The sequence below is a fragment of the Vombatus ursinus genome, unplaced genomic scaffold, assembly GCF_900497805.2.
Source record: "Vombatus ursinus unplaced genomic scaffold, bare-nosed wombat genome assembly UNPS02014825.1, whole genome shotgun sequence".
NCBI classification, from domain to species: Eukaryota; Metazoa; Chordata; class Mammalia; order Diprotodontia; family Vombatidae; genus Vombatus; species Vombatus ursinus.
This window is the reverse complement of record NW_020954603.1, coordinates 7,546,817-7,567,814: the sequence shown is the minus strand read 5'-3', so window position 1 is coordinate 7,567,814 and position 20,998 is coordinate 7,546,817. Positions and strand designations below refer to the sequence as shown.

The window sequence follows — 20,998 nt, the reverse complement described above, 5'->3', positions numbered from 1 at the left end:
AAAAAAATTACTTATTTGCATCAATATTGACAGGGGGTATTGTTCTATAGTTTTCATTCTCTGATTTGCCTCACCCTGGTTTAGGTATCAAGATCATATTTATTTCATAGATGTAATTTTATAGGATTTCTTCTTTTCCTAATTTTTCACTTTATGTAATATTGGACTTTGCTGTTCTTTGAAGGTTTGATCGATTTCACTTGTGAATACACGTTGTCCTGGGGTTTATTTTCTTTGGAAGTTCGTTTATGGCTTGCTCAATTTTTTTTTTCTGAAATTAGATATTCATCCATTTAAATCAGTTTTGTTGGCACCTAATTGGACAAAATTGTTTCTAATAATTTCCTTAATTTCTTCTGCAATTGTTGTGATTTTTCCTTTTTCATTTGACAATTTGGATTTCTTCTCTCTTTTAAAAGTCAGGTTAGTTAATAGGTTATCTATTTTATTTTCCCCCAAAATAGCTTCTAGCTTTATTTATCATTCAGTGGCTTTTTTTTGCTTTAAATTTTGTTAATTTCTTTGATCTTTAGAATTTTTGTTTTTACACTATTTTGACTGAAAAACACTTCTTGCTGAAGCTAAGTTTTTAGCTGAAACCTGAAAGAAGCCTAGAAAGCCAACAGGCAGAAGTGAGAAAGAAGGAACGGTAAGGAAGACTGGTCATCGAAAAACTTTTGAGTTGGAGATGGAGGGTCACTTTTGAGGAGCTGCAAGGCCAGTGTTCCTGAATCACAGAGTACAAAAAGAGGAGTAAAGAAGACTATTGATGTGGGATGGAGAAAATGGTAACAGGCTTTGAAAGCCAAATGGAGGACTTTATATCTCATCTGGGAGGTGATAGGGAGCTACTGGAATTTATCAAGTAGGAGGGGTGCCACGGTCTGATATGTGCTTTAGGAAGATAAATTTAACAGCTGAGTGTCAAGGATGGTCTGGGATGGGGAGAGACTGGAAGCAGGCAGACCCACCAGAAGGCTACTGCAACAGTGCAGGCCAGAGGTGATAAGGGCCTGCACCGGGGGGTGACAATGTCAAAGGAGAGAAGGGGGCACCGTAAGAGTAGGTATCATCCACACTAGATCCCACCAGTTTCCTTCTTTTCACTCACTACTCAGCCTTCTCCAATCTGGCCTCAGACTTCATCATTCAGGTGAAACCACCCTCTCCAAAGCTACCCATGATCTTTTAATTGCCAGGTCAGTTTTGCTGATGCCATATCCATAATCCGCATGTTCTCCAACGTTCTGTCACGGGCCCCTCTTCTCCGCTCCACTCTCTTGGTGACCTCATCTACTTCCATGGCTGGGAGTCATCTGGAGAGATGATCTCTATCTTCAGCCTCAGTCTCCTCCCTGAGCTTCAGTCTCGGATCACCAACTGCCTATTGGACATCTCAAACTCCACACGTCTGACGCTGAACTCGATCATGCTTCTCCCAAAACTCTTTGCTCTAACTTCCCCGTTAGTTGTGGGCATCACCATCATCTGTCCAGTCTGGCAGCGACCCTACATTACAGCCTACATTACATACGCAATGATATCACGCGGTTTCCAGGGCAAGGGGAAGGGAATAAGCATTCCCACAGTGCCTACTAGTACCAGGCACGGTGCTAAGCACTGTACAGATGTCATCCGCTCTGATGCTCGTGGGTGATGCTGTTAGGGGGCCTATTATCCACTAACCGCTGCTGCCACGACGTCTCTCCACTACATCTGATGCCTTCTCTCCCTTACACAGCCACCACGCAGCTTGGACCCCTATGACGACTCATTGTCCTCCCCGCTCGTGTCCATTCCTGATTCTCCTTAAGCTGCGGGTCTGATGCAGTCACTCCCCAGCTCAAGCACCAGTAGCTCCCTTCGTCCCGGCCCCTCAGGCGCAGGAGCCTGGGGTGGGTGAGGGTGCGTGTGTGTTTGTGTGCTTGGGTAAGCTCGCTTGGCCCTCCCAGACCTAAGGCCCTGGCCAGGATGTGTGTGTGTGGGGTGGGGCCTTAGCTTTGCACACAGGCCCCACCCAGAGTCCTCAAGCACACAGTAGGCTCTCAGCGAAGGCGGAGGCGGCTTGACTGACAGCTCGAGGGGCGGGGTGCGCCTGGGCCCCGCCCTCTACCTCTTGCGCAGCCGCAGCTGCCGCTGGTGGGTGCGCTCGCGACCATACTCAGGAGCGCGCTTGTACCGGAAGTGGTCCGGCCGGGCCGGTTAGGAGGTGACTCTGCACAGCCGGAAGTCGGAGCCTGCGGCGCCGGGAGGCGGCGGTGGCGGCGGCGGCGGCGGCGGCGGGAGGAGGGAGGAGGAGGGGCCGGGGCCGAGCTCAGGCCCGAAGAGTCCGAGGGCCGCCATGGCGACAGGTGCCGACGTTCGCGACATTCTGGAGTTGGGCGGGCCTGAGGGCGATGCGCCGGGGCCCATCAGCAAGAAGGACATCATCAACCCGGACAAGGTGCGTCTGCGCCTGCGCGCTCGGGCGGGGCGGGCGCGGAGGGGTGGGGCCAAGACTGCCTTCAGGACCGAATGCGCCTGCGTGGCGTGGGGCGGACCGACCCCCGGACGGGGCGGGGCCTTGTGCGCCTGCGCGCTGTGGCTGGGCGGGGCCGGGAGAAGGGGCGGGGTTTCTGAGCATCCTCCTGGACCTGCCCCAGTCCTGTTGGAAAGCCAGGCTGCCAAGGGAGGTAGTGAGCTCCCCGTTTCTGCAGGGCTCCAAGCAGACGCAGGCCGACCCCTGCTCAAGTGGGGGCCAGTCTCCATGCCTTTTGAAGGCCCTTTCAGCTCCTGTGCAGGAGGTGCTGATGGCAAAGGTGGGGCTGAGGTCAGGGGCTGGGGGAGCCAGGCTGGTGGGATGGTGGGGGGAGGGGCTCCCTGGCCTGGTCTCTCCACTTGAGTCTCGGTCCCTCCATAGAAAAAGTCCAAGAAGTCGTCAGAGACGCTGACGTTCAAGAGGCCAGAGGGCATGCACCGTGAGGTCTACGCTCTGCTCTACTCCGACAAAAAGCAAGTGGATTCACCCCCTCACCTCCCCATCCCCGCCACTCCTAGCTGCATTCCCCTTTTCCTCCCCAAGAGACTGAGATGCCCAGGTTTCATCTCTCCTACCTGCCTGAGGCTTCTTAGGGCTGGCCTTGGTGGGCCCCTTTCAGTCACACTCAGATACAGGACAGCCTTTTGAGGCTATCTTGTCCTTTTGCTGCTGGGCTTCTCTACCCACCTACTCACACAGCTATTCCTTTTCAGGGAGGAGGATAGAGGGAACAAGGCGGGTTCATGGGGCATCCCAGGGCCTGGCCTATAATCACCCTCCCCACTTCCCTGGCAGGGATGCACCCCCCCTGCTCCCCAGCGATACAACCCAAGGATACCGCACAGTGAAGGCCAAGTTAGGGTCCAAGAAGGTACGACCCTGGAAGTGGATGCCTTTCACCAACCCTGCCCGAAAGGATGGGGCCATGTTCTATCACTGGCGGCGTGCAGCTGAGGAGGGCAAGGACTATCCCTTTGCCAGGTTCAATAAGGTGAGGCTTCCCTGCTGCTGTGCTCACTGGGGCCGGCGCACACTGATGTTCTGGGCTGTCTCCGATTCGGCCCGTGTAAGCATTTGGTTTGGTCCAGCAGGTGTAAAAGACAAGAGCAAAACAATTTTTGTTCTTCCGCAACTCCTAGTCTTTGGAGAGGTGTCACCAACGGGAGTACAAATCGAGGGCTCGGGGAAGGCCTGGGAAGGAAAGGTCATGTATAGTTAGGTGGTTTCCATGAAGGCTTCATGGAGGAGGTGTCCTCAGACTTGGAGAGGACCCGGCACACCCCCCGGGGTGGGATGACCTGCTGAAGCGTAGGAGACCCTGAGCAGAGGCGCAGAGACAGCGGTACGGGGATCATGTGGTGGGGCTGCTGAGCAGTCTATGTGAGCTGGCTTCTCGGAGCTGTCGGTGGCAAAGCTGTGTGACTTTGTGTACCAGCCAGGCGGCTGAGGTCCTCACTGCCGGATCCGAGACTGGAACTTGCTTCTCGGAGCTGGCTGAGAGCCGCAGGGAGTTTTGGGGCCTGAGTATGGATAGAAGAGTAGGGATAGAAGAGCGTCTTAGATCCAGAGCTCACCGGAGCCTCAGAGGTCATTTGTCTCCAACTCTTTCATTTTGCAGATGAAGAAACTGAGGGAGATGAAATGATTTGCCCAGAGTCACCCAGGTAGTATGTGTCAGTGGGCCAAATTGAGCCCAGGACTTCTGCTGCCACAGCCACCATGCCAGCAAGTCTGCATGAGGAAGGTTTATCTTGCATCCTTTTATGGATGGAGTGGACTAGGGAGGTAGGGCTGGCAGTGAGGCCTGAGGGGAAGCCACGGTAGAGTCCAGGCAGGTGGCGGAGAGTGCCCAGGCTGAGCCGGTGCCTGCAAGGAAGGACAGGATGTGGTGACTGACTGCACATGAGAGAGGACAGAAGAGGGAAAGTCTCCCATTGCTCCGGCCTCTTATCATCCGGAGCTGAGGTCCTTGTCTCAGATGTCACAGACGAAACTGAGACCGTTTCCCATGAACTCCCTCTTCTTCCTTCCTCCTCCTCATTTCCTGTCCCTCAAGGGCCTCCTGCCCCTCTCCCCTCCTTCACCCCTGTCTCACATGAAGAAGTGGCCTCACTCTTGGCCAGGGCCAAGCCCTCTGCTTCTTTAAGAGATCTCATTCCATCCCGTCTCCAGCGGATTGTGCTCCCTTTCGTCCCCACTCTCTCACTAGTCTTCAGTTGTTTCCTGTCTACTGGCTCCTTCCCTACTGCCTACAAACATGCCCATGTCTCCCCTGCCCTGAAAAGATCCTCTGCGTCCCTTCTGGGGCTGAGCTCTCTCCAGTCGCTCTTAGGTTTTCCAGCCTTCCCGCTCACAGAGAGCCAAATGGAATGGTCTTTTCTCAGTCCTCGGTCTTTCTGCTCTCTGGAGCCTTTTCTTCTGTAAATCACCTTCTTCTCCTGGATCGTCTCCTCTAGGTTTTTGCGGTCCTGCTCTCCTGGTCCTCCTACTTGTCTGATTGCTCCTCAGGCTCCTGGCTTGAGTTTTCTTCCAGGCCGTGCCCGTTAGCTGTGGCTATTCCCTCAGGTCCTCTTCTCATCTCCTGTATACCAGGGGTCTGGCCTGCTGCCTGTTTTTGTCTGGCCTTTGAGCTGTGAATGATTTTTACATTTTTAAATACAGTAAAGCTTCGTTTAAAATGTGAAAACCATTTTTATCCGTGGACTTGCCAGAAGGGGTGGCAGACACCTTTTTGGTGTCTTTGGGCGCAGCTGGCAGTTGCCAAGCCCTGCCCCGTACCTTGGCGATCTGCTCAGCTGCCGTGATTTCAGGCCTCATCCTAGGCAGACGATTCTCAGATCTGTGTATCCAGCCCTCGCCTCTCTCGACCGCCATTCTTTCATCTCCAGCTTCCTGTTGGACGTCTCAAGCTGGGTGTCCTGTAGACACCTCAGACTCAGCATGCCTCAGGTTGAAATGCTCTCACCGCCAGACCTTTCCCTCTTCTGGGCAGCCGGGCTCGTGCAGAGGTGTCGACTCCTCGCCCTCTCAGCCTCCGTGTCCCTCCAGCTGGCATGTCCTGTTGATGTGACCTTGGTGGTGGCTCTTGCCCACTCCCCCTTCTCTGACCTCCATCACCTCGCCCTGGACTCTCCACTTCATTGTCAAGGCGATATTGAAGCGCAACTCTGTCCAAGTCACCCCACATCGAGTAGAGTCCAGTGACCCTCTTACCTTCCCTGGAGTCCAAAGCATTTCACAACCGGCCTCTTCCTCTCTTGCTGTCTTCTTAACCTTTGCTCCCTTCTATGTATTCTGTGATTGGCTTACACTGGCCCTTTTGTTGCTCCTTTCCAGACTCTGGGCATTTTCTCTGGCTGTGCCCCATGCCTGGCATGCCCTCCTTCCTCATCTCTGCCTCCTGGCTTCCTGAAGATTCAGCTAAAGTCCCCCCTTTTACAGGAGCCTTTCCTGATCCCCCTTAATTCGGGCGCCTTCCCGCTGAGGTTTCCTTCAGTTAATTTACACCTTGTTGGCGCCTGGGGCTCCCCCGCTGGGCTTTCCTTTGAGAGCAGGGTCCAGCTTTGGCCTTTGCATGGTGCCTCTTGCACTAAGATGTTTTCTAGTGGCTGCTAGTAGAGAGATTTGGGTGCCAGGAGCATCCCAGAAACGAATGCTCAGTTTTCCCAGAGGCCTCGTTTTTTGTTTTTTTTTTTTTTAGGCAGTTGGGGTTAAGTGACTTGCCCAGGGTCACACAGCTAGTTAGTGACAAGTGTTTTGGTCTGAGGCCGGATTTGAACTCAGGTCCTCCTGACTTCAGGGCCAGTGCTCTATCCACTGCGCTACCTAGCTGCCCCCCAGACACCTCGTTTTTCAGGAGCAGGCTCAGTTTGTATGCCAAAATGTGTTGTTCATACTGGGTCTCGTATTAACCAGCAGTTGGCCATGGGCTGTGTGGTTACAATCATGTGTACTCTTCCCGGCCCCCACAGTCCAGCCATTCTTAGAGTTCTGCCTTGTTTCTACATCTGAGAAGGAGGATGATCAGGCCTCATGGGGCTATGCCAGAACACGGGCTTCCTGCCACCCCGGGGTCTGTGATCTGGGCTCAGCTGTCCGTAGATCTTCCCAACTCACCTGCCCTTTGTAGGTCCAGGCCTATGTCTCAGGGTGGTTCTGAGCCATGATCCCATCAGTCAATCAGCCCTTACCCCCCAGTGTCAAAACAGACACAGTCTTAAAACAGAGGTGGCTGAGTGGTGCACCAGGCCTGGAGTCCGGAAGGCCTGAGTTCACATCCTGACTTGGACATTGACTAGCTGGGTGACCTCTGCCTGCCTCAGTTTCCTGTATAAAACAGGGAAGACAATGGCACCTACCTCCCAGGGTTATTGTGCGTGACACAAAGCAGGCCTTAATTAAGGCTTGTTCCACCCCCTCCCCTCCCTCCTCCTTTAATCCCTCCTTGTTGTAAGGTAGGAATGGGACTCCAGATCCTCACCACAGGCTTCATGTTCTCCATAGGGAGATTACATTTATCAGTTACAGTGGTGACATCACCCTCTACCCATATTTGATCTAGTTTGGGCCCAGTAACGTTGCCTTTTGAGCTAAGTACAGATGAGAAAACTGAGGCTGGGGGGAGGGGGGAAGGGGTTAAAAAATATCGATCAATTAATTTTTAGCATTCATTTTAAAAAATTTTGAGTTCCAAATTCCCCTCCATTGACCCTCCCCCTCCCCCCCATCGAGAAGGCAAGCAACGTGATACCCATCATCCATATCAAGTCATGCAGAACGTTTCCATGTTAGCCATGTTGGGGGGAAAGCAGAACAAACAAAGTGAAGAAAAGTCACTTCAGTCTGCTCCCAGAGTCCATTAGTTCTCTCAGAGGGGTCCTGTTCACATGGCTAGTCGGTGGCCCCAGGCCCTGCTGCCTGCTTGACCCTGGGCTGTGGTCTAGCTGCTCTCAAGGCAGAGCCGGGCTCCCCAGAGGTTCAGGTCAGGTGCCTACCATGTGCTTGTGCCTTGGAGGAGCTGTCCGGATAAAGGAGGTGCTTGGCACTGTGGAGATGGGTGAGCTCTCTGAGGGCAGAAGAAGGCAGAAAAGTGACTCCCCCCTCCCTGGGCCTGATTTCCCCCTGGGGAGAACCCTCTCCTCTGCTTGTTGCTGACTCCACAGTTTACAAAGCTCGTTTCCACCCATGAATCCATGATCTCCTTAGGTCCCCATCCATGTGGGACTATTCCTACCACTTTACAGATGGGGCTACTGAGGCTTAGAGATTGACAGGGCTGGGCCATGCACCCTCTGACTTCCAACCGATATCACACTCCTGCTCCTTTCCAGCTGTAACACTTTGTCTCTACCTCGTGCTGTTACTGAGCACGTTTAGTGTGATCTCTGTGCCCAGCTGGGGTGTTTAGGCCCAGCATCATGCTTCCTGTGGAGGAGAGGCTCATGGGTTCATTGAGGGCCCCAGCTTACCTGTACTACCCCTGGGGACCTGGAAATCAGAGTGGGATCTCTAGTTCATCCGAGGCCTGAAATGGGTTTTTTATGTGCAATCTTTTTTTTTTTTTTTTAGTGAGGCAATCGGGGGTTAAGTGACTTGCCCAGGGTCACACAGCTAGTAAGTGTCAAGTGTCTGAGGCTGGATTTGAACTCAGGTCCTGCTGACCCCAAGACCAGAGCTGTATCCATTGCGCCACCTAGCTGCCCCTAAATGGGTTCTTTTTAAAGGGATTTTTTGTTGTTGCTTTAACATCCTCGTCATTTCCCAGTAGTCCTCACCCCTACTCACTGACTCATCATCCCCTGTAACAAAGTAACCAGCTGCTAACCTTGTACCAGAGCCAGGCCAACTGAAAAGCCCCACGGTCTGACAGGCATGTAGCGTTCTGTATCTGTAGGTCCCCCCTTTTTACTGAGCAGATGGAGGTGAGATTCTGCCCCACAGAACCGCGATTGTTCATTGCAGTTAGCCCAGATTCAAGAGCCTTTTAATGTGGTTCTCCCTTACATCACTCCCTCAGGTCTGCTGCTCTCCTGGTTCACCTTTCTTTGCGCTACGTCAGATCTACGAACCTTGCCGTGTTTCTTTGAACATCTCAGCTTTGCTATTTCTTTTAGTGAAATTATTTCCATCGTGTTCATAAACCAAAATCTCTTCATCTCTTCCGCAGTCCTCATTTGGTTTCCAGTGTTTTGCTGCCACCAAAGCCCAACTATTGATGCTGTGTTATATCTCAAGTCAGTCAGCAGGTGTTTCTTGAGCACTTCGTGAGCGTGTGCTGACCCAGGCAGGAGAGGAGGAGCTCAGTGAGGACCCGGAAGGATCGGTGAGCTGAGTGAGAATAAGGACACGGGGAGAGAGCTGTCCTCTCGGACAGGAAGCGGAGGAGCATAGGAGAGGCGAGGCTAGCTGAGGGAGGGCCCGTGCGGTGGCCCCCGATTTCTCCCTGCGGCTGGACCAGAGGTCATTATCTACGAACGAGATGGGCAGGTGGTGTTGGGGACATGAGGAGAAGGTGGAACCGTCACTGAGGGCTGTGGGAGGGGCTGGTGGAGGAGGGCTGCCGTGTCCCTTCAGTCCAGAGGCCCCCTCTTCCAGGGAGTAAATACCGGTTGTTGGGCCCAGGTGAGCCATGGGTAGGTCCTGAAGGAGTGACAGTTGTGATGTTGAGGCACCACAGAGTGGGGAAAGGGTAAATGCTGTCCTGATTTTCAAAAAAACAAAAGGCCTGAGCTTGCCTTCAGCTCCTGGGAAATTCTAGATGGTGTCCCGAAGCGGGAGCAACCAGAGGGAGACCCCTGGCCTTCTGCCTCCTCAAGGCTGGGCCTGCCGGGCCTGGCTTCTCCTCCTGGTGGAGCAGATCCCTGCGCCAGGACATGAGAGCGCTTCTGAGCACAGAGCTCACCTCGGTTTCAGCAAGGCTCTGATGAGGTCTCAGAATCTTCTCGTGGAGAAGATGGAAGGACCCAGTCAGCCGGCCTCCAAGGGGAAGGGTTCTTCAGTGGAGTGCTCCAGGGATCAGTACTTTGGGTTGTTTAACATTTTTATCAGTGACTTGAAAAGGGGTGTGGATGGCATATAGCTGGGCAGGAGAGCTAACCCAGCGGAGGACACGGGCCCATCCAAACAGAAGCTGGACAGGCTAGAGCCCTGGGCCGAGTGGAAGAAGAGACGATTGACTAGGTATAAATGTAAATGAAGTCTTACACTTGGCTCAAAATAATTAACCTCGCAAATATAAGATAAGATGGAAGACAGGCTAGACATCAGGTGTTCTGAAAAGGATCTTGGGGTTTGAGTGAACCTCTAGCTCAGGAAGCTCAATATGAATCATCTGGGTGAGGGGGCAGCATTAGGAGGCAGAACTTGCTGGGATTGAGGGTGCTCTTGTCAGGCCTCATTGGGAGTGTTTGATCCTGTTTTGAGGGAGAAGCTGGAACGGGGGAGGGCCCCTGGCATGCTGAGCCTGGACGAGAGAAGATTCAGGGCTGATGTGGGGGAGAAGGCTTGGACTTCTTGGAGGGCTCTGGAGAGTTGCCAGTGGGCAGCTAGGTGGTGTAGTGGATAGAGCTCCAGCCTTGGAGTCAGGAAGACCTGAGTTCAAATCTAGCCTCAGACACTTGACACTTACTAGCTGTGTGACCTGGGGCAAGTCACTTAACCCTGGTTGCCTCACCAAAAAAGAGAGAGAGAGTTGCCAAAAGGCTGACTGGCTTTGATGTTAGGAAAGACTTCCTCAGCGGCAGAGCCCTCCCATAGTGGGAGGGGCTGTGCCAAGCTTGGAAGCTCCTTTGTAAAGGGGAGACTCCTTTTGTGTGCAGTTCAGCCTCGAGGCCAGGGAAGTCCCTTCCAGCACTCAAATACTGGACCTGGGAATGTCCATTGTGGTATTTATCTCCCGGAGGGAACGAGGGTCTCAGGGTTCTTTCATTCGTTGGCCATCCTGTGCACATTGGTTACTCGCTGTGCTGGTTTCTGACCCTGGTGTTTCTTGTAGAGGGTTTCCTCTTTATCCTCTGTTCCTGTGGATCTTCTCTCTGGGGAAGGCCTGCCTGGCCCACCCTCCTTCCCATCAGATTTGGCTCCTTGGCTTACTAAGTTCCTAGCCTCCTTAGAAGGTACCTTCCTTGGCTTCTCCTTCCTGGGGTAAATGGAAGGGTGCAGTTGGCTGAATCCTGTAGCTGGGCATCACTGCCTCCCTCTTCTAGGCCCCAGAACAAAGGGAAGAGTCCCACTCTTGGCTTTGTCTTTATTTTCCCATCTTTCCAATCCTCCCCCTTCTTCCCTTGGACCCTGGGGCATGGGGGCATGCTCTGTGCCCTGTGACCCAGGATAGAACAAGGCAGAACATTTTCAAAGCTGGCTGGCTTCCCCTGGGCCAGCTGTCTTGTTTAGGAAGCTTTCCTTTTTATTTAGCCAAAATCTGTGCCTTCTTCTCTCTGGTTCGTCGGTCTGCCCTCAGGGGTCTAGCAGAAGGAGGCTAATCCCAGCTCTTATGTCCCCCTGGTCCTCTCTTCTCTAGGCAGGATCTTCGCCCTCCTGCTTGCTTTCTGCTAAATGTCCTCAGTGTCCTCACTAAACTGAGCTGCTCAGGGCTGACCCCAGTCCTGGAGATGTGGTCTGGCCTGGGTTGAGGATAGAGGGACTGTCCCCTCCCTCTATGTGGGACGTCCATGGTGTGAATACATATATGCCTGTCTGGTAAGACTCTGCTGCCCTCTGGTGGTCCCAGTGTGGCATGGCTAGCTGCCTACCACTGCCTGCCTGCTAGAGAGAGGTCCCGTCCTGGGCCAGAGCCACAGAGGGCTGAGGATGGAAGGCAGCCTGTTGGGAACATGCAGACTGGGGCCACTGTCGGGCCTGTGCTCACTGTGTACACAGGTCCCTAGGAACCCCGGGGGCCTTGCTTCCTTGTACCCAACACACAGTTGTTTCTTTCCCAGGCAGTGCAGGTGCCTGTCTATTCAGAGCAGGAGTACCAGCTGTACCTGCATGATGATGCCTGGACCAAGGCCGAGACGGACCATCTCTTTGACCTGAGCCGGCGCTTCGACCTGCGCTTTGTGGTCATCCATGACCGCTATGACCACCAGCAATTTAAGGTCAGTGGTAGGGGGGCTCATGCTCCCCCCGTGTGCCTTGGCCAGGCCCTCAGAGCTGCGGAGACTTTCTGTCCGGCCTGGCTCTGACCAGGAATGCCTGGACAGTAGTCTGACAGATGGCTGTGTAACCTCTGCTTGGCGCTCTCTCCCCCGGGGCAGCGCAGGCCACTGGGACCACTCTTGCTATTAGAGATCTTTGCCTCCCTGCAGTTTTCCCCCATGGCTCCTGCTTCTCTCTTTCCTCTCCCTGGCCCCCATCCTTGCATCCCCCAGGCAGTAAGTCCGGTATCCCTTCCCCGACATTCCTGACGTGTCCCTTCCCCATCCCAGAAGCGGTCGGTGGAGGACCTGAAGGAGCGGTACTATCACATCTGTGCCAGGCTGGCCAATGTCCGGGCTGTGCCAGGCACTGACCTCAAGGTGCCTGTGTTTGATGCTGGGCATGAGCGGCGGCGGAAGGAGCAGCTGGAGAGGCTTTACAACCGCACCCCTGAGCAGGTGAGGAGCCCCTTTCCCTGTGGCTGTGCCCTGTCCTCCCACTCCCCTCCCAGCAGGTGAGCCACTCCCCTAGCCTGTAGAGATGCTGTGTCAGGGTGCTCTGGTGGGAGGCATCTGGGCTGGGCCCAGCAGCCTGGGCCTTAGGCTTGACCTTCTGAAGAGGAAGAACAAGGCTGCCTTCATCTTGGGGCAGCCTTGACAGTTAGATGTGATAGAGCAAGCAGCAGTGTGCTGGTGAGGCAGGTTGTTTTAGAATGTGCTCGACATTTTCTCACTTTTCCCCCCTTCATCCAACAAAACTATAAAGTTGTGCCCCGTGGAGGGGGATGGGTGCTCTGGACCTTCCAGCTCTTGTTTCTCCTCATTTAAACAAGTCAGACCATGTGGCTGATGGGACGTCTCTGTGGTCTGATTTTTCTGGACCCCTCCCTGTGCCTGCAGGTGGCCGAGGAGGAATACTTGGTTCAGGAGCTCCGTAAGATTGAGGCTCGCAAGAAGGAGCGGGAGAAGCGGAGCCAGGACCTGCAGAAGCTCATCACTGCTGCCGATACCACAGCGGAGCAGCGGCGCACTGAACGCAAGGCTCCCAAGAAGAAGCTGCCGCAGAAGAAGGAGACAGAGAAGCCGGTGAGCAGGGCGAGGGCAGGGGGCACATCACCTGGGGCTGCCTGGGCCAGTGCCCCGAACACCGACATCCTACCCAGCCAGGGACCTCTGCCCTGCCTGCCTTCCAGGGCCCTCAAGGCCAGGGTGGCGGCTCCCCTGTATCCTGAGGCCTGTGGGAGTGTGTCCGTCCCACCGCACCCCCTGGCTCCTTCCACCCACCCTCCCAGGGCAGGAATTCTAGGCTCCTCACCATGCTGGCTGCTTTGCTGTTGGTCAGGATCCCTCTGATACCGTGGTATCAGATGAGATCTGTGCAGACAGGGATCGTCCCGTCCCCTCCCCTTTCCCTGGAAGAGCCTCTTCCTGAGCTTGTGGGCCATGAAAACCCCAGATCTTTCTCACAGCATCAGCTCCCCAGCTGCGTACCTCTTCCCTTTCGCTCCCCCATCCTGGACTCGTGCTTTAGTGCATTAAAGGGGCTTCATCCTTAATGCCGGCCCATTGGCCTTGGCGGGCACAGAGTGGTGCCCGCTCCCTCTCCTGCAGCCGGACCCTGTGCTCTGCCTCTGTGGAGGCCAAGAGACACAGAGGGAGCAGTGATGTCCTGCTGTGGGCCTGATGCACGTGCCAGCGAAGCCTTGATCTAAGTCACGTGCATCAGAGGGCTAGAGCTGGGGTGACTGAAGCCCAGAGGGGCAAGTGACTGTGCCGGGGTCCCATGGGTGGTAAGTAGCAGACGCTCTGCAGCAGTGCCGAGGCTGAGCATAGAACCCCAAGGGCACTCTCCTGGACGCCTCCTTCTAGTGAACACAACCATTAATGACTCCTCATTGGGGCTGGTCATTTGGCCCGTTCGGCAGTGTCCACTTGATTATAGGATGGCCTTGTCCACAGCTTGCCAACACACGGCAGGTCTCCTCTCTGCCACCTTCTCTTTGTGGCTGCCCTTTTCCAAAAAGGAAGTAGGGCATCAGCCACGCCCTGGCTTTGTTGAAGCCAGGCCAGCTCTACAGGATCCCTGCTTCATTTTCTGCAGGACCCCAAACATTTCCCAGGAAGTGAGGTCAAATTCCCTGACTTCCAGGTGGCAGGCTCTGATCCCTTTGGATTTTTAAGCCCCGGGAGCCTTGCCTTCTGCCAGTGCGTGGCTGAGCTGCTACCATCTTTCTGATGTGACTGATGATCCAGGCCCTCTGCCTGTTCTTGCAGGGCCCAAGGACGTCCTTCATCTGGGCCAGGGGACTTGCACTGCGCAGTTGTTCTGTCCCAGCCATGATCTCACCTGGGAGCTGGATGGGCTGGGGAACAGGAAGGGGCCTGGAGGGGGGAGGACACCAGGTTCTGGCCCAGGCTGAAGGCCCCAAGATCCCAAAGCTCTTGGGCTCCTGACCTTGTGTGGCCCCCTCCCTGTTCCTTCTCCAGACCCTGTAGACGCTGCCTGCTTCCTCAGTGGGCATGGGATGCATGACTTCTCACAGAGTTGAAATTGTTTTTGAGGGTTTGAAGCCTTTCCCACAGTCCATCTGTGCCCCTGTTGTTCCACAGCCTTGCCGACATTGACTGTTCTCCTAATGGCTCCTGTCCAGTAGAGTGATGTCAGTGTACTTCGGCCTCTTAGCGGAGACGTCCTCTGCTTCCACAGTCGTCCTTACAAAAGGCCCATCACAGCCTGTCGGGCCTTTGTAAAACCTCCCGTGGTTGATGCCCCATGCGAAAGCACAGAGCCTGGAGTCCAGGGAAGAGCCTTGGTTGGGGTCCTAGCTGCGCACTCTGGGCTTGATGATCTTCTGGGCAAGGCCCGGGGCCCTCGTCTGAATTGTTGCCCACTGGGTCTTTCCTCTCCAGCCCCTGCTGGGTTCACTTTCCCCTGTAGTCGGTTAATCCGTGAGTGGGCTCCTTATTCTTCTTTCTGAGCCTGCCCAGCCACGGGCACTAGACCTTCCCTGGGCTGGCACCCCCACGCTGCCTGCCCCTCGCTGGGGGCACTCGGCATCAAACCTGCCGTTTCCCTCGCTGGCTCTTTCTCTTTTCGAGGGTCCTGCCCCTGTATCTTACGGGACACTCCTGTGTCCCTGCTGCCCAGGGTCAGGGTCCCAGGGGCGGGCTTCCCCAGGCACTCTTTCTGCAGTGACCCACTTTGCTTGGTTTGTCATTTTTCCAACATGAATTTTTTCTGCAGGATGCCGCAGGGGAGGTGGCAACTGTCACTTTTTCTTACCAGCTCCTTTCTCTCTTGGCCTCAGTTTCCCCATCTATAATGGTCTCATATAATGACATAATATAAATGAGCAAGTTTGGGTTCTGAGAGGGGAGAAATTGCAAAGAGGTAAACTGAGGCTTAACGTCAGGAAAAACTAACAGAGATCTGCCTGACGATGGGAAGGGGGCCTCACAAGGCAGGTTTCTCTTCATGGATATGGTAGGACCCTCGTTCTAGAGCTGGGGACGACCCAAGGGGACACCAGGTTCAACCCCCTCACCTTACAGAGAAGGAAACTGAGGCCCAAAGGGAGGTCACACAGGTGAGAAGTGGCAGACCAGGGTTTATCCTCCAGTCTTGGGACGCCAGGGTCATTGCCTTTTGTCCTTCATCACTTGCCCTTCTCCCTAAAGGTGTCCAAGCAGAGGCTGGCTGACCCCAGGATAGGTGTGCAGAGACTAGACTACCAGGTCTGGAGTCAGGAAGGCCCTGGTTCAAACCCAACATTAGACATGTACTGGCTGTGTGACCCTGGGCAAGTCACTTAACCTGTCTGCCTCGGTTTCCTCATCTGTAAAATGGGGCTAGTAATAGCACCTCCCTCCCAGGGTTGTTGTAAGGATCAAATGAGATAATAATTATAAAATGTTTCGTAGTAAGTGCCATGTAATGTTAGCTACTATTACTATTAATTATTAGGGCTGCCCTTGGTTGGGTGCAGAGGGCCCTTTCAGCCCTCAGTGGCTGGTCTTGGGCGTCTGCCCCTAGCCCTGCTCAGACCTCCCTGTCCCAACTGTCCAGGGGGAGGAAGTTGGAGTGGATTGTGGGGTGGGCTACACAAGGTTGCTTTCGCCTGCTCCTCTGCCCTGACCCTACAGGAGCTTTGATGTGATGGAAAGAATTCCCCCAGGTCTGAGTCACCTGAAGAGCACAGGCGGCTGCCTGGAAGGCTGAGCAGCTGGGATGTTGTCCTGCTCTGTCTGTGGGGCCCCTGGAGGGCGAGGACCCTGGGTGGGCCTTTTGCTCTGGTCCCCCTCCCCCCAACCCGGCCTGTCTGATCCCTGCTCTCTCTTCTTCCTTTCAGGCTGTCCCGGAGACAGCCGGCATCAAGTTTCCCGACTTCAAGTCTGCGGGAGTCACCCTTCGTAGTCAGAGGGTAAGTCCCAGACTCCGGTCCCCTCGCCAGCTCTTGGCTCTGCCTTTCTTCAGCTTCTCTTATCTCTATCCACGTCCCCCCAGGTCTGCTTAGTTTGTGGGCAGCTGTGGTAGGGCCACGGGCTGGGCACTGCCTCACCTTGGCTGACTCAAAGTCGCCAGCCTTGGGACTGCTGCCTGGCAGTGGCCTTTGGTGCCATGGTCACTGGGGGCCAGCCTTGCCAAGTAGGTGAGTGATGGACTCCTCATTTCAGGCTGATAACGTTTCACGGAGAGCAGACCACCTTCATCCATCTTGGAGATGGACGGCTCACCCGCTAAATGCAGAGCTAGGATCAGTGGGCCCTGCCACATAAATCATAACATTTTCTTAATGACGGTGAAATTAGAATATACTCTGCTCCCTGGCCAATGGAGTCTGCCCGGCTGCCCGCTAGCTGCCAGGTGGAACCAGGAGATAGAAGAGGGGGTGGTAGGCTTGCAGGGGTGAGACAGAGCCGCTGGGGGAACGGGGCCAGCTTTGGGATGAGGGCTAGCCTGCTCCCTCTCCCTGTTGATCCCTGGTAGAGAACGTGCCTCTGTGAGGCTGTGTCCTCCTCGAGGAGGGCGTCCATCTCCTGGCCCAGGCACGTCTGCCCCCTCCCTCTAGCTCGCTGTCCACGTGCTCCTCAGGAAATCTTTCTTGGGCGTGGATGTGGCCTTCCGGCTTTGGCTCAGAACTAACTGGATTCTCCCCCAAGACTGTCACTGCAGCCCCAGCCCAGCTGGGTGAAGCTGGTCCTGGACCTCTGGGGCTCTGTCCAGGCCCTGCCTCCCAGAGGCCTCTGTCTGCCTTGCAAAGACTGAAGCCCTGGTGATCCAAGGTTGGTCATTCCCCCACCTGCCCTGAGACTGAGCAGCACCGTGGAGCAGGGACCTCGTCTGGGACCAGGTCTCCACTCACTTGGTGTCTTCTCCTGGGCCTGTGCCCACTGTGGCCAGGGGAGTGACCCATGCTTGGGGTCAGTGGCTGTGAGGCCATGTTGTCCTGCTGCCCTCTCTGCTCCTGGGCCTCCTGCTTCCAGGGGGGCTGGGCAAGGTGGGCAGGGCTGGAGCGGAGGCTGAGCAGAGCTGTGATCCCTGGTGCAGATGAAGCTGCCGAGCTCCGTGGGACAGAAGAAGATCAAGGCTTTGGAGCAGATGCTTCTGGAGCTGGGAGTAGGTGAGTGTGGGCCTGGGTCTAGGCTGACCTGGAGGCTGTGGGAGGGGCCAGACCCAGCGTGGAGGAAGAGGGATGGAGGTGGGGAGAGGGGAGGAACAGAGGATTGAGGTTCACCGGTGCCCCCCAGGAGGAGGTCCCTGGGCCATGTGGGATTTGGGGCTGTTAGGGGAATCTATTCTGGGTTTAGGGGTTTCCAGAGTGGGACTTTCCCCTCCCGTCCTAAAATCAGGGTATATTAATACAGAGTTGGGGAACCTGTTGACCCTACCTTGGAGCACTATACTGGCAAGTGGCCCCCAGACCCTATAGCTCCCCTGTAAGCACTGGGATTCAGGCCCCTGGACAGAAATGGCCTCCCTTTGATTTAGGGCTTTTTTGAGGAAAGAGAGGATGTACGTATATGTGCTGGGTGAGGATGAGAGGGTCACTAAGTAATAGTTTCTTTGAAAAAGCTCTGGAAGTCTGAGTAGCCCCCTGGCACTGCGTGGGTGATGGGGCAGCCCGAATAGTGGGATGGTGAATAGGCCCTTGGGCAGCGCTTCGAGGAGTAGGGAGCTGAGGGGCCCACGGCGCTCAGCCCGCTCAGAGCCCGCCCCGCGTCGAGTCTTGTGCTTGGGTCTGAGGAGGACATTAATAAAGTGAAGTGTCCAGAAGAGGGCAGCCAGGGTGGGGAAGGAGCCGGTGATGGTGCCTGGATCCGCTGGGCCCCAGCCGGAGGGTGGGGAGCTCTCTCGTTCCCCAGAGCCGCCCCCAGCCCCAGGCAGTGAGAGGCCGGGGAAGCCGCGGGCGTGGGGAGGAGCTTTCGGAGGCCCCGCCCATGCAGCCCCCTGTGTGTGCCCCCAGAGCTGAGCCCCACGCCCACAGAGGAGCTGGTGCAGATGTTCAATGAGTTGCGGAGTGACCTGGTGCTGCTGTATGAGCTGAAGCAGGCCTGCGCCAACTGCGAGTACGAGCTGCAGATGCTGCGGCATCGCCACGAGGCCCTGGCCCGAGTGGGGCCGCTGGGAGCCGCGCCTCCGCCCCCACCCCCGCCCAGCGCAGAGCCACCGCCCCTGCCTAGCGACGGGCCGGGCCCCGACCTGGCCAAGGACGCCATCATCGACGTGGTGGGCGCGCCCCTGACGCCCAACTCGGTGAGCACAGCCCCTGGGCACCGGTGGGGGCAGGGCCCCCCCCCCACCCTCCATCCCCTGGCCCTGCCAGTGACTACCCGGATGACCTGGGCAGGTTAGCTTCTTGGGGCCTCAGTTTCCACCTCTGTCCAAAAGGGGTTGGGTGCTCAGGCTGCCTGGGGACTGTGAGGGGCTCCCAGCAGCTCATCCCCCTCTCCCCCCTATCTCCCCCTCTCCGACAGAGGAAGCGACGGGAATCAGCCTCCAGTTCGTCGTCAGTGAAAAAGGCCAAGAAACCCTGAAGCTCCGAAGCCGGAGCTGGGCGTGCCTGCTGCTGAGGGGCCTGGGGGCGGGCCTAGGCCGGAGCCTGGGCGGACCCGAGGCCAGGACTGGTGTTTGGGGGGGGGGGGGGTCTGTGTAAATAGAGCAGCTGCTGCTTGCTGAGCCTGCCCTGCGTCTCACTCTCTTCTCTGTACTGGGTCGGAGGGCTGGGGGGGGAGGGGGTGTGACAGCCCTGGAACCACTATCCCCGGCCCCACCCACAAGACCCCACCTCCTCCCAGGGCCTAGCCCACCCCTCCCCCGGCTGGTGCTTGCTGCATCCCCTACCCCCGACGTGGCTTCACAGGGGCCTCATGTCATTCCCCCAGACTTTTATTCTCTGTGGCACATTCACAGCGGGTGGGGTTGACAGACACAGTGATGGGGGGGGCACGGGGAGGGAGAGGGGCTACTCTGTCCTGGAGTCCAGGGTAGGGACAACCACACGCCATGCACTATGGGGAGGGTGGAGGTCACTGGGAGCTTGGGCCCCCACCCCTTCAATGGAACGCCCTGTGCCAGAGGAGGGGGGGAGTGTGAGGTCTGACCCAACCTCCCCGGGACCCCCACGGGAAGGGCCTTATACTGGGACTGGGCTGGCCCAGGGTGGAGCAGAGACACACCCACCCCCAGGAAGGAGTCCAAGGCTGGCTGGCCTGCCTGCCCAGCTGCCCCATGCCCTGTCTTCCCTGGGGTGACTGGCCCTGCTCCATGGGCTCAGGAGCCTCTTCCCCTCCAGCTGTCCAGCCCCGGGGCCCCCTCAGAATGGAGGCCGATGGGTGGGCAGGCAGGTGGGCAGGTAGTGAGACCAGACTAGGGGTGGTGGGAAGGGGGTTTGCTCTCCTTGCCTCCAGATGCCCTGGGCAGAGGGCTGGGGGCAAGGGGCAGGCGGGGGGCGGGCTGGGGGGGGTCTGTGGCCAGAGCTGACTCCCCCTTGGTTGGCCGATCAAAAGGGCTTGGACGTCTGCTTGAAGATGAAGCCTCGGTGTGCCAGCGTTTTCATGATGTTGGCGATGTTCTTGCAGTCGTCTGTGGAGAGAGGGGAGGGAGAGTGAGGAGCTGCTGGGCCCAAGGGCGACCACCACTGCTGAGGGGGAGGGGCCCACCAGGGCCTGAGCTCCATAGATAGTCGCAATTAAGTCAAGTTACTTTCACAAGATGCAGTTTCCTGCTTGTAGCTGGGGACGAACATTCCCAACCTTTTAAATGCTGGATAGTTCCTGAAGGGATGGAAGGGGGTCCGTGGGTGGCAGAAACACTGGGCCATCAGCTCCCCCCCACTAGGCACAGACTGGGATAGGGAAATGCAGTAACTGTGGCCTAGGAGAATTTATGCCACTTCTGCCCCAGCTTTCCTAGTTGTGGAATGGCGATCAGCTCTACGCTTGCCCATCTGTCAGGTCAGACACCCCCCCCACCCCCCAGGGGGTTGGATCCCCTAGGAAGGGATTTGCAAGGGCACTCCCTGCCTCCCCTCGGGTTTTCTCCACCAGTCGTCCTGCCCTCCTGGTGATGGGTCTGGACTCGGGCCTCTGGGGGTTTTATCAAACCCTGCCCTCCATTGATAACAACTTGCCCAAAGGAAGGTCACCATATTGGAGAGTTGGAAGGTGGGGGAGGAGGGGTGCCTCACAGCGTCTAGCCCAACCCGCACAGGAAAGGAATCTTGGTCCTTCCATTTCTGTTTGATAACCCCTAATGGGGCGGGGGGGCTCAGTACTAGTGCAGAAGCCCCTTCCAGTTACAGGAAGCTTTCATGGTGAATAAGCCCTTTCTGACCTCAAGTCTAAAATGACTTCACGGATCTGGGCCGAACGTGCCCAGCTCCTTCCCCAGCTTGTGCCCAAGTTTTCCCTGGCCCCCAGAAAGGCCCCTGATGGCTTCATCCCAGCCCTCCCAGAGAGCAGGAGGCTCATCTCTCTGAAGCCCAGCTGCTTACACGCTCCCCTACCATGCAGACCAGGGCGGGGGAAGGGAGGATCAGGGAGCCCATAGGGAGGATGATGCCGGGCTCCATATTTCATGCTGGAAATTGGCCTGTGCGTCCTCTCCCCACGGGCGGTGATGTATGGGCCCCGTCGCCGTAAGAAAAAGCCAGAGCCGCGGTGTAATTTCTCCCTTGACGGAGCTCGGCCGCCCGAGTGATCCTTCTTGTGCAGGGGACTGCAGGGGTGGGGAACCTGAGACAGGGCCGGGGATGGGGAGGGGGGGGAAGCGGGGGACGGAACACCCAGACCCAGACTGGCCGGGAGGGAGGGGGCTCGGGCCCAGATACTCTGTCCTCCCCAC

The 20,998-nt window shown here is 56.3% G+C and overlaps 2 protein-coding genes across 3 annotated transcripts in view; one reads left to right on the top strand and one right to left on the bottom strand.

The window, feature by feature from the left end:
• The first annotated feature begins 2,315 nt into the window (after window positions 1-2,315).
• On the top strand, window positions 2,316-18,766 carry DMAP1 (DNA methyltransferase 1 associated protein 1). The gene is made up of 10 exons (XM_027838183.1): window positions 2,316-2,443; window positions 2,900-2,991; window positions 3,314-3,509; window positions 11,458-11,616; window positions 11,947-12,114; window positions 12,556-12,741; window positions 16,005-16,076; window positions 17,204-17,276; window positions 18,120-18,409; window positions 18,631-18,766. The coding sequence occupies exons 1-10, from the start codon at window positions 2,342-2,344 to the stop codon at window positions 18,688-18,690; spliced, it is 1,398 nt and encodes a 465-aa protein (XP_027693984.1). The 5' UTR covers window positions 2,316-2,341; the 3' UTR covers window positions 18,691-18,766.
• A 258-nt stretch (window positions 18,767-19,024) lies between these two features.
• Window positions 19,025-20,998, bottom strand: part of ERI3 (ERI1 exoribonuclease family member 3) — a 194,888-nt gene continuing 192,914 nt past the window's right edge. For both annotated transcript variants that reach the window (XM_027837918.1, XM_027837917.1), the window contains one exon: window positions 19,025-19,738. In XM_027837918.1, the coding sequence (XP_027693719.1) occupies window positions 19,656-19,738 (83 nt within the window). In that variant the 3' untranslated portion in view covers window positions 19,025-19,655. The remainder of the gene's footprint in view (window positions 19,739-20,998) is intronic.

Excerpts from the sequence above, each read along its gene's own strand:
- DMAP1 (XM_027838183.1), top strand. The coding sequence starts at position 2,342 with ATGGCGACAGGTGCCGACGTTCGCGACATTCTGGAGTTGGGCGGGCCT. Across the intron at positions 2,992-3,313 it reads CTGCTCTACTCCGACAAAAA|GGATGCACCCCCCCTGCTCC; the intron begins GCAAGTGGATTC and ends CTTCCCTGGCAG. Across the intron at positions 12,115-12,555 it reads ACAACCGCACCCCTGAGCAG|GTGGCCGAGGAGGAATACTT; the intron begins GTGAGGAGCCCC and ends CTGTGCCTGCAG.